This window comes from Stenella coeruleoalba (genome assembly GCF_951394435.1).
Source record: "Stenella coeruleoalba genome assembly, chromosome: 9".
NCBI lineage: Eukaryota > Metazoa > Chordata > Mammalia > Artiodactyla > Delphinidae > Stenella > Stenella coeruleoalba.
The window spans coordinates 29,775,799-29,788,927 of record NC_137155.1 but is presented as its reverse complement, the minus strand read 5'-3'; the positions used below and the strand labels follow the sequence as shown (position 1 = coordinate 29,788,927).

Sequence of the window (13,129 nt, the reverse complement as noted above, 5' to 3'; positions counted from 1 at the left end):
GAGCCTTGTGTTTTATAGGTCCAGGGTTTTGGGTTATAGTAAGTGGGAGAAATAGGGGAAAGTATGTTCACTTTATCTTCCCAGAAGTAGAATTTCAATTTTATAGCCACCTCATCTATCTCTAAAGTGAATGATGAAGAAAATAACACTTCATTTATTCCTTTCAAACTTGATCTCAGGCAACTCATTTAGAGAATCTAAAACATAAAACAAGCAATTTTTTAAAAGCCTTGGGATTTTACTTGGCCCTAATTTCAATGTGAACAGAAGTGTGATGCGGGAATCAAAAAGTCACTGTAATCTCAAATTACAGGAGTTAGCCTATCTGAAGCACTTTACTCAGCTTTGAGTACCACATTTTAAGATCTCGGTAAACCAGTGATAAACCAGAAGAATAACTAAGACTATAGTGGTTCCAGAAGATCGAAATAACTAGAGACACTTTACCTGGAGGAAAGAAAAAGGGTAACTAAGGAGAAAGAATTATAGAATAGCAATCGTTTAATATTTATGAGGCCCACAATTTTAAAGAGGCAGAAAAGCACAGTCACATAAGTTGGCTTCTTATACATAAGAATTTTCTAACAATCTAAACTGCCCCAAAATTGATGGCCCTACTTTACTGTCCTAAGTTCCCCAATATCAGAAGTATTAAAACAAAGACTGTATGTCCACAGGTTGTAAATATCATTGAGCGGATGGCTTCAGTAGGAGGGAAACTGGAGTAGTGATTTTTAAGCTATGATTCACAGCGCTGCCTGAAGTGGTGCTGTGGAACTGGGGTGTGACTGCTGCCGAGCTGACAAAATGCCCGATTTCCCTACTCAGCTTCAACCAGACTTTCCACGTACATGTCTAGCATCTGCAGTGTCTTTTATTAGGGGAGGTGGGAGTGGGCTGGAGAGAAGGAGTATGCTTTAAAGTAAAAGTCCAAAAATGACTGAACTGAAGACATGAACTAAGGCCTCTTTGAATTTTATATTCTGTGATTAATTCTTTCTTTTCCTTTTTTAAAGGAAATAAATAGTTTTTATTATTATTATTTTTAACATCTTTATTGGAGTATAACTGCTTTATAATGGTGTGTTAGCTTCTGCTGTATAACAAAGTGAATCAGCTATACATAAACATATACCCCCATATCTCTTCCCTCCTGCATCTCCCTCCCACCCTCCGTATCCCACCCCTCTAGGTGGTCACAAAGCACCGAGCTGATCTCCCTGTGCTATGCAGCAGCTTCCCACTAGCCATCTATTTTACATTTGGTGGTGTGTTAATTCTTAGTTCTCAAATATAGTCCAGAAAAGTAAGATCATCATCTTATTAAGGAATTACTGCAAACAAGATTAATATATGTGGTTTTAAAAGCCTCCTTTTTTTTCAATAATGGGGCTGTTAGAATGAATGAAGCTCTCCCCGTTACCTGTGTCAGCACAGCCTACATTGTGTCTGGGGATGAATTTTGGTTTTCTCTGAAAAAAACTGATAAACTAAACACCCTTTTATTTCAAAAATAAAAAGTAGCTAGAGAAAAGTAAATCTTATAAACCCATGAAGTTATACACTTTAAATTTGTACTTCTATCAAGAAAAACATTGAAAAAATGAGTTGTTATAATAACTAAATTTTGGGCTTCCCTGGTGGCGCAGTGGTTGAGACTCTGCCTGCCGATGCAGTGGACACGGGTTCGTGCCCGGTCCGGGAAGGTCCCACGTGCCGCGGAGCGGCTGGGCCTGTGAGCCATGGCCGCTGAGCCTGCGCATCTGGAGCCTGTGCTCCGCACGGGAGAGGCCACAACAGTGAGAGGCCCGCGTACCGCAAAAAAATAAAAAATAACTAAATTTTAAGTGAACACACTGTACTATTGAAATAATTATATAACTTCTCAGGACTTCCCTGGTGGTCCAGTGGGTAAGACTTCCATGCTCCCAATGTAGGGGGCCTGGGTTCAATCCCTGCTCGGGGAACCAGATCCCACATGCATGCCACAAATAAGAGTTCACATGCCGCAACTAAGAGTCTGCATGCCACAACTAAACATGCCGCAAAGAAGATCCCGCCTGCCGCAACTAAGACCCGGCGCGGCCAAAACAAATAAATGAATATTTAAAAAACCAAAAAACTCAAAAAAAACCTCCCAAATAATTACATAACGTCTCCAAAAGTAAAAGCAATTTATTACATATTAGAATACCAAAAAATGGGCAATATTATATGAAGTTTCTAGACACTTGAATCTTTAATAAACTACCTCATCTTGAGAGTTACAGATCATTTCATAATTCATATCTATAGTAATAACAGTGACCACCATAGTCGGCCTATAGGAACTTTTTTTTTATTTTAAATTTTTTAATTTATGTCTGACATGCGGGATCTTAGTTCCCCGACCAAGGATCGAACACATGCCCCCTGCAGTGGAAGTGTGGAGTATTAACCACTGCACCACCAAGGAAGTCCCAACAGGTACTTTTTTTAAAAAGCATGTTTTGAATTATTAATCTTACCTAGCTTAAAAAATTCACACAAACCTCATTGGATCATCTTTCTTACTGTCTTACTGTCATACTCGTGGAATTCTTATCCATAAATCAACGAGAGATTCTATTCGCAACACAGTAGTTCACTGGCTTCTCAGAAATAACATTCATGGTGATGAAGTAAGTCTAAAGGCCTATGATCTGTATTTTGCTGAGGCATGACTCAGAAGATGGCACACAGGCATGCAGGAGGGGTCCACTTATGCGGTAGTTAGTCAACCCCGCAACTCAGCACGGCTATATCAACACGGTCTAATTGTTTTCTGTTAGAGTTGTTTACGTATTTTGTGAGCGAATTAAATGCTAAATGGTATACCAAATCAAGGGAATTGAGGTCTTATGATAAAATCCTTGGAACATTAGGATACATCAAGCTCTGCTGTACTTGATGTGTTTTAAAGTATTATTTATAAGATTATGTATAAAATTTTAAAATACGATCACCACACAATATAGTAACCATGACAATATTTCAAAATACTTTCAGACGCTCTGCATTCATAAAAACTTATTTTCTCATAAAAGGTAACACACTAATGACAGAAATTTTAGAAAATACAGAACAGCAAAATAAGAAAAATAAATAACCCTTTAAAAATACAGAACAACAAACTTTTAACAGAAAAGCACCAGTGATTTTTATGGATCTCATTTTAAATTGCAAAGGGCTGAATGAATTCAGATTTTGTTTCCCCATTTATTAAATCCAACCATTTGTTATAAGCCCACAGGACTGCTCAACTGATGCTTTCAGCATCAAAAAGCACAAAACAGATTAACCTTCAGATTAAATTTGAGATTCTCATAAATTATATTACCACACAGATTACTTATTTGAAACTACTATACTATTAAGATTGTAAAGATAATAAAAACTTAAGTGAAAACATCTAAGATCAAGTCTCCTTTAGGAAAACTAGATAATGGAATTGTGATAAAGTTATTATTTATTATTACGAAAATTTATACTACATAATATTTCTTGATGTTATCAGCTATGTTTTACAGATGTATATTTTTAATTTAAAAATATTTTATAATTCTGAGAGAACACAGCTCCCATCTTCCCTTTTAAATTTTAAGAGATTTACATTTCTGACATTAATACATTTACTGATTTATTTTTTTTAAAGTCCAGCATCTCTTTTACATAGCTCTTTTTTAACCTACTTACAGCTAAAAAATTTTCAAAGATTCTGAGTTTAATGAAGAAAAGATTAAGCAAACAAACTTAATGCCTGGATGCTTCTCTGTAAACTAATTAAAATACCAACTAGTAATCTTTGAAGATGGGCTACCTTTTAATTTAAACTTTTATTTTAATTACATATAGAAAGTGATCCTGCTTCTTGTATGTGTCAATTAATATATTCAATATTTTTAATGCATCCTGGAAATGGGTATAAATCCAAGAATAGAGATTCTTTACAGGAACACAGCCAAAAGATTAGACCTTCTAAAATCAGTTTTATGTTTCTCAAGATGCTGCTTGGCTGCTACACACACCAGACTGTATGGTTTCTAAAATTTCAACCTTATTAATATGAGAGCTGTTGGCAGAATAAATAATACATTAGCGCTATTACCTTTCAGCCGGTGACTTAGAATCTGTTCCAAAATAGCGGCAAAATTGTTAAATTCAGGAGAAGAATCATCAATTGTCTCAAAGCAGGACCGATCAATCAGGGTCTTCACAGAAAACCTATGGAAAAAAAGAGATTACGATTGCTTTTAAGTAGACTTGATTCATTCACCTAAATAGGAAAAACTAGAGGAAAGCAATTGAGAGAAGTATTACAGAAATACTTTATAACATTATATATTCTGAAAACTCCATTTACTCAAATTCATTCTGTCAATAGAAAATTTTACAGAAATATCAGACTTTTCACTTATATATTTACTATCTGTTGACTACATTAAGAGTTAGAAATAGTTCATTGTCCACAGAATCAGTAAAATCAGAATAAAAAAGATGAACGAAATTATTAAGTTGAAAGCCATAATACTACTTGTAAGAGACTGCAGCGTCAGACCAAAATGTTTCTAAGAGTTTCGAGCACAAAATGGAATAAAACAGGTTGTGAGTATTCATGAGGTGTAGATCCCAAGTTTTTATGAGCTATAATAGGAAAACTTACAACTCTGTAAAGTGCACTATACTTTTCCTTCTCTTCAGAACGTCCTTTGTCTCTATTTTTGACTGCCAAGTACCAGTGCATTTTCCAAGACTCAGCTTAAATGCCATCTCTTCAATGAAGAATTATCCTCCTACAGATTCCTAGCACAAACTAGCATTTTGTTGGTATTTCCTTTAAGAGATGAGTACAATTTATCTTACTGCTGTTACTTGTGTGGTCTAACTCTATTTTATTAGAATATAAGTTCCTTCAGGGCAGAAACATTGCTTCTGTGTGTTTATATCTTCCTCAGCACATAGGACAATGCCTTGAACGATGTACTCTGTAAGTACTTGTTGATTTATTTTTAAGATCTATTTTGAAGGCGTGGCAAAGAAACATTTAAAGGCCAATGTCACAGCAAGACAAAAAGGAAGTTTATGATTTTTAACATGTATACCCTTCCTGTAACCACCACCAAAATTCGGATCCTGAACAGTTCTGTTGCCCCTAGCATTTCCCTCATGCTATCCCTTTATAACCATACCATCCCTTTACAGTCATAGCCTATGAAGGGTGATATGTGAGTGCCTAAGTAAAGACAATCAATAGGGTATGAAGAGAAGGGGATAACGATGAGAGTTGTTAAATCATTAGAAATGTAAACTATGAGGGAGATAAAGGAGTATAAATTGTTCCTTAGGTTTTAGGCTTATTGGCAATGCTTATTCAATCAGGACAAAAAAATATAGGAGACAAGTATAAACACAAATATAAAGAGATTTGTTTATATGAGTTATATCTATCAACATTTACTACTATATTAGAACTGAGTAATGTCTAAAATACAGGCAGTCCTCCCTTTGCACATAAAAATGACTGTGCAAGCTGAAACCATGCAAAGTGATCCCAATAATCAATGGAAAGAATTACAATTATTCTGTGCCCTTTACAAATTTTTGTCAAAACATTAAAAACTCTCTCACTGCCAGTTATTATGTATAGGGAAATGGAAAAAAACAGTCAAACGTATTTATTTACTACACTGTAATTTAGAACATTAGCAATACTAAGAATTCATTTTTGTGTCCTATGCCCTTTTCATTGACAATACACTAGAAAAGTGCTGCCAATCTGCAGCAAACTTCTAATAAGAATAAATAAGTATAACGTTCTTATTCAGTAAAAGAATGAAACGCTAAGTGTTCCTAAAATGAATAAACAAAAACCATACAGTCTCCACCTCCACCTTTGACCTAAAAAGAAGGAAACTTCTGAATGTTTCCCTCTAATCTTTAACAGATAGAACGGAATGGGAAATCTAACTCTGCAATCACACCCGAGGTAGGAGTAATCTACCACTTCAAAAAAGCATGGCATCTAAGATAGTAAGCACATAGGTGAAATGAACTGAAAACGACATTTAAAGATAAAAATAATAGAGTGCTTATTTCATCAAAACGAGCTAGGATAGAACTCAATTTCCACCTGTAACAGCCTGGTAAGATTTTAGCCACTACTGTCCTCTAGGAATAACACAAAATTACCTAAGAAATTTTCTTCTTTGTAAACGTAATAGGAAGGAAAAGCCATGGAGAGTAACATATATCTCTGTAGCATCAAGAGCCATGTACAGATCAATCAGTAGTCAATGAAACATGCCTTTCTATCATGTTATTAGTGCATCGTCTCCTCTAGAAGACACTGTCTGCATGATGAAAACCTAAAATGGTGAACCTCAGAGCACTATATTACTTGTAACTCAGTATCTGGCTAAAAACTAAAACAAAGGTGCAAATATCCCAAAGTATATCATTAGACACAATTTCTGTTATTTCTAAGCATGAAGCTATTTTAAGGGTGAGAAAGCTTTTTAAATAATTTCTATTTTAACAAGGTTAATAATGAAGAAAAATAATGTTTCCCAGCATTGCTTTATCATTTATAGCCTACTCTCCTCCTGTCAACACAAATCAAAACTTCAGAAGGCAAATTAGTTCCTTAGAGTCCATGTTTTACTTCTAGCTAGCCAGGTCTTCCCACTCAACATCTACTTCTCTAGTCATGTGGCTAGTTCCATTATGCCAGAAGAGTGAGAAGCTTTTCCTCCATAACACAGTAAGTAAGACATGCTATAAAAACCAAACCTGTAAAAAGAATTTCAATACATCCAAAAAACACCACACAGATGCTGAGCTATTTCCTGATAATGATGACAATATTAGTCATCTATTTCCCAAAAAGGACTGATTTTAAAATAATGAAATGACAATTTGATGAATGTCTAAAAATACCAAATCAAGTCTAAGTAACAGCTTTTACATAAGAATTAAAAAGTCAAAAATTTACATGAAAGGGTCTTTTAATTAAGTGTGGTTTTTGAAATGTCTCTCTCTTAAAAGATTTTCTTTCCCACCTTCAATGTCCAAAGGAAATTTTTGTTAGCTTAGAAATAAGAAAAAATGTGACTAAAACCATCAAACTTAAAGCAGGAACTACCTTTTTCCCTTTGGAAACATACCAAGAAAGGTGAGATGGTTACCAAAACTACGTTTAAAACAATATTCATTATACCCATATCAATTCCTTCCACAGCTCATAAGTTTGTAACATAATTGTAACAACAAATAGTTAAAAGCAAAAAATGTGACAATAAAGTCAAAAATAAAATTACTTTTCCTTAAAAAGCTAAAAATAGAGCTACCACATGATCCTGCAATCCCATTCCTGTGCATATATCCTCAGAAAACCATAATTCAAAAAGATACATGCACTCCAATGTTCATAGCAGCACTATTTACTTGACTATTTACAACAGTCAAGACATGGAAGCAAACCAAAATGTCCATCGATGCATGGATAAAGAAGTTGTAGTATGTATATACAATGGAATATACTCAGCCATAAAAAAGAATGAAATAATGCCATTTGTAGCAACACAGATGGACTGAGAGATTATCATACTAAGTGAAGTAAGCCAGACACAGAAAGATAAATATCATATGATATTGTTTATATATGAAATTTTTAAAAAATCATACAAATGAACTTATTTACAAAACAGAAAGAGACTCACAGACATAGAAAACAAACTTACAGTTACCAAAGAGGAACGGGGGTGGGCAGAGGGATAAATCAGGAGTTTGGGATTAACATATACACACTACTATATATAAAATAGATAACCAACAAGGACCTACTGTATAGCACAGGGAACAGGGAACTATACTCAATATTTTGTAATACCTATAAGGGAAAACAATCTGAAAAGTAGTACGTATATATCTATATATAGATACATATACACATATATATATCTAAATATATATATATCTGAATCACTGTGCTGCACACCTGAAACTAACACAATATTGTAAATCAACTACACTTCAATAATAAAAAAAGAATTTTCTTGCAGGCCAAAATAACTTACTGTGTTAAATATGTACACTCTTTACTGGAAAGAAACTATTTAAAGAATGAAAATTCACCTTTAATACTTAGGCCCTGCATTAGTAATATACACAGATATAGTCCCATATACACAGAGCAATCGAGTAGGAAAGAAATGTATTCCCATCTCTTTACAACAAGCTTATGTAATCTTAACCATTTATCAAACATGCTTCAGAAAAAAAATCATTTCACAAAAACCAGATTTTCTTATCTATATTGTTATATCCCTTTACATGGAATTATACCTTAAGATAAGTAAAGTACATAAAAGCATACAGAATCATCACATTTCAAAACTAAAGGGGGGGCACTCCCCTGGTGGCACAGTGGTTAAGAATCCACCTGCCAATGCAGGGGACACAGGTTCGAGCCCTGGTTTGGGAAGATCCCATATGCCGTGGAACAACTAAGCCAGTGAGCCACAACTACTGAGCCTGCGTTCTAGAGCCTGCGAGCCACAACTACTGACCCTGCATGACACAACTACTGAAGCCCACGTGCCTAGAGCCCGTGCTCTGTAACGAGAAGCCACCGCAATGAGAAGCCCACGCACCGCAACAAAGAATAGCCCCCGCTCGCCACAGAGAAAGCCTGCGCGCAGCAACAAAGACCCAAAACAGCCAAAAAAACCTAAACTAAAAGGGGTTCAGAAAAGTATACAGTCATTCATAAGAGTGATATTTTTTAAAAGAACATAAGTATCCAAGTTGTAAGAGAGAATTCTTTCCACTACTTCAGACCAAATTTACAGGATTCCTTATAATATATTATTATCACTATCAGTCTTTACCAAGGTGTGGGGGTAATGATCCTCTGCCATTAATATAATACCTACCGTTAATAATCAACAAGGAGATATGATACAATCCACCCCAAATGTAATGTAAAATAGTGACTATGAAAAAAAAAAAAAAAAAAAAAAAAAAAAAAATAGTGACTATGGATGATAATGAGCACAGTATTCAGGTATATGTTCATTAGAAAGCAGGTTTATTTCTTTTCTTATATTTCACATCAGAAACCCCCCAAATCGAAAGGGCAGACAGCAGGAGCAAGAAGAACTACAATTCTGCAGCCTGTGGAAGGAAAACCACATTCACAGAAAGATAGACAAGATGAAAAGGCAGAGGGCTATGTACCAGATGAAGGAACAAGATAAAACCCCAGAAAAACAACTAAATGAAGCAGAGATGGGCAACCTTCTAGAAAAAGAATTCAGAATAATGATAGTGAAGATGATCAAGGACCTTGGAAAAAGAATGGAGGGAAAAATCGAGCAGATGCAAGAAATGTTTAACAAAGACCTAGAAGAATTAAAGAACAAACACCTAGAAGAATTAAAGAACAAACAAACAGAGATGAACAATACAATAACTGAAATGAAAAATACACTAGAAGGAATCAATAGCAGAATAACTGAGGCAAAAGAACGGATAAGTGACCTGGAAGACAGAATGGTGGAATTCACTGCCACGGAATAGAATAAAGAAAAAGAATGAAAAGAAATGAAGACAGCCTAAGAGGCTTCTGGGACAACATTAAACGCAACAACATTCACATTACAGGGGTCCCAGACAGAGAAGAGAGAGAGAAAGGACCAGAGAAAATATTTGAAGAGATTATAGTCGAAAACTTCCCTAACATGGGAAAGGAAAGAGCCACCCAAGTCCAGGAAGCGCAGAGAGTCCCAGGCAGGATAAACCCAAGGAAAAACATGCCGAGACACACAGTAATCATATTGGCAAAAATTAAAGACAAAGAAAAATTACTGAAAGCAACAAGGGAAAAATGACAAATAACATACAAGGGAACTCCCATAGGAGTTAACAGCTGATTTCTCAACAGAAACTCTACAAGCCAGAAGGGAGTGGTATGATATATTTAAAGTGATGAAAGAGAAGAACCTACAACCAGGATTACTCTACCTGGAAAGGATCTCATTCAGATTCAATGGAGAAATCAAAAGCTTTATAGACAAGCAAAAGCTAAGAGAATTCAGCACCACCACACCAGCTCTACAACAAATGCTAAAGGAACTTCTCTAAGTGGGAAACACAAGAGAAGAAAAGGACCTACAAAAACAAACCCATAACAATTAAGAAAATGGTAATAGGAACATACATATTGATAACTACCTTAAATGTGAATGGATTAAATGCTCCACCAAAAGACACAGGGTCGCTGAATGGATACAAAAACAAGACCCATATATATGCTGTCTACAAGGGACCCACTTCAGACCTAGGGACACTACAGACCGAAAGTGAGGGGATGGAAGAAGATATTCCATGAAAATGGAAATCAAAAGAAAGCTGGAGAAGCAATACTCATATCACATAAAAGACCTTAAAATAAAGAATGTTACAAGAGACAAGGAAAGACACTACATAATGATAAAGGGATCAATCCAAGAAGAAGATATAACAATTATAACTATATATGCACCCAACATAGGAGCATCTCAATACATAAGGCAACTACTAACAGCTATAAAAGAGGAAACCGACAGTAAAATAATAACAGTGGGGGACTCTAACACCTCACTTACACCAATGGAGAGATCATCCAAACAGAAAATTAATAAGGAAACACAGCTTTAAATGACACAATAGACCAGCTAGATTTAATTGATATTTATAGGACATTCCATCCAAAAAGAGCAGATTACACTTTCTTCTCAAGAGCACACAGAACATTCTGCAGTATAGATCACGTCTTGGGTCAAAAATCAAGCCTCAGTAAATTTAAGAAAACTGAAATCATATCAAGCATCTTTTCTGACCACCATGCTATGAGATTAGAAATCAATTACAGGGAAAAAAACGTAAAAAAACCACAAACACATGGAGGCTAAACAGTACGTTACTGAATCACCAAGAGATCACTGAAGAAATCAAAATATACCTAGAGGGCTTCCCTGTTGGCGCAGTGGTTGAGGATCTGCCTGCCAATGCAGGGGACACAGGCTCGAGCCCTGGTCTGGGAAGATCCCACATGCCGCGGAGCAACTAAGCCCATGAGCCACAATTACTGAGCCAGTGCATCTGGACCCTGTGCTCCGCAATGGGAGAGGCCATGACAGTGAGAGGCCCACGCACCACGATGAAGAGTGGCCACCGCTTGCTGCAACTGGAGAAAGCCCTTGCACAGAAACGAAGACCCAACACAGCCAAAAATAAATATAAATAAATTAATTAAAAAAAAAACATACCTAGAGACAAATTACAACGAAAACACAATGATCCAAAACCTATGGGATGCAGCAAAAGCAGTTCTAAGAGGGAAGTTTAGAGCAATACAAGCCTACCTCAAGAAACAAGAAGTCTCAAATAAACAATCTAACCTTACACCTAAAGGAACTAGAGAAAGAAGAACAAACGAAACCGATCAGAGCAGAAATAAATGAAATAGAAACAAAGAAAACAACAGCAAAGATCAATAAAACTAAAAGCTGGTTCTTTGATAAGATAAACAGACTTTATAAACCATTAGCCAGACTCATCAAGAAAAAGAGGGAGAGGACTCAAATCAATAAAATTAGAAATGAAACAGGAGAAGTTACAACAGACACCAGACAAATACAAAGCATCCTAAGAGACTACTACAAGCAACTCTATGCCAATAAAATGGTCAACCTGGAAGAAATGGACAGATTCTTAGAAAGGTATAACCTACCAAGACTGAACCAGGAAGAAACAGAAAATATGACCAATCACAAGTAATGAAATTGAAACTGTGATTAAAAATCTTCCAACAAACGAAAGTCCAGGACCAGACTGCTTCACAGGTGAATTCTATCAAACATTTAGAGAAGAGCTAACACCCATCCTTCTCAAACTCTTCCAAAAAATTGCAGATGAAGGAAAACTCCCAAACTCATTCTATGAGCCCACCATTAACCCTGATACCAAAACCAGGCAAAGATACTACAAAAAAAGAAAATTACAGACCAATATCACTGATGAATATAGATGTAAAATTCCTCAACAAAATACTAGCAAACAGAATCCAACAACACATTAAAAGGATGATACACCATGATCAACTGGGATTTATCCCAGGGATGCAAGGATTCAATATACGCAAATCAATCAATGTGATACACCATATTAACAAATTGAAGAAGAAAAACCATATGATCATCTCAATAGATGCAGAAAAAGCTTTTGACAAAATTCATCACCCATTTATGATAAAAACTCTCCAGAAAGTGGGCATAGAGGGAACTTACCTCAACATAATGAAGGCCATATAAGACAAACCCACAGCAAACATCATTCTCAATGGTGAAAAACTGAAAGCATTTCCTCTAAGATCAGGAACAAGACAAGGTTGCCCACTCTCGCCACTATTATTCAACACAGTTTTGGAAGTCCTAGCCACGGCAATCAGAAGAAAAAGAAATAAAAGGAATCCAAATCGGAAAAGAAGAAGTAAAACTGTCACTGTTTGCAGATGACATGATACTATACACAGAGAATCTTAAAGATGCCACCAGAAAACTACTAGAGCTAATCAATGAATTTGGTAAAGTTTCAGGATACAAAATTAATGCACAGAAATCTCTTGCATTCCTATACATTAATGATGAAAAATCTGAAAGAGAACTTATGGAAACACTCCCATTTACCACTGCAACAAAAAGAATAAAATACCTAGGAATAAACCTACCTAGGGAGACAAAAGACCTGTATGCAGAAAACTATAAGACACTGATGAAAGAAATTAAAGATGACACAAACAGATGGAGAGATATACCATGTTCTTGGATTGGAAGAATCAATATTGTGAAAATGACTATACTACCCAAAGCAATCTACAGATTCAATACAATCCCTATCATATTACCAATGGCATTTTTTACAGAACTAGAACAAAAAATCTTAAAATTTGTATGGAGACATAAAAGACCCCAATAGCCAAAGCAGTCTTGAGGGAAAAAAACAGAGCTGGAGGAATCAGAATCCCTGACTTCAGACTATACTACAAAGCTACAGTAATCAAGACAATATG

General features: G+C 35.6%; 1 protein-coding gene across 7 annotated transcripts in view; it reads right to left on the bottom strand.

The window, feature by feature from the left end:
• RUNDC3B (RUN domain containing 3B) overlaps positions 1-13,129 on the bottom strand; it is a 147,743-nt gene that overhangs the window by 119,696 nt on the left and 14,918 nt on the right. For all 7 annotated transcript variants that reach the window (XR_013829877.1, XM_079932197.1, XM_079932199.1 and 4 more), the window contains exon 2: positions 4,127-4,242. Coding sequence is in view for 6 of the 7 variants with exons in the window: in XM_079932197.1 (XP_079788323.1) it covers positions 4,127-4,242 (116 nt within the window). In the remaining variant the exon portion in view is untranslated. The remainder of the gene's footprint in view (positions 1-4,126; positions 4,243-13,129) is intronic.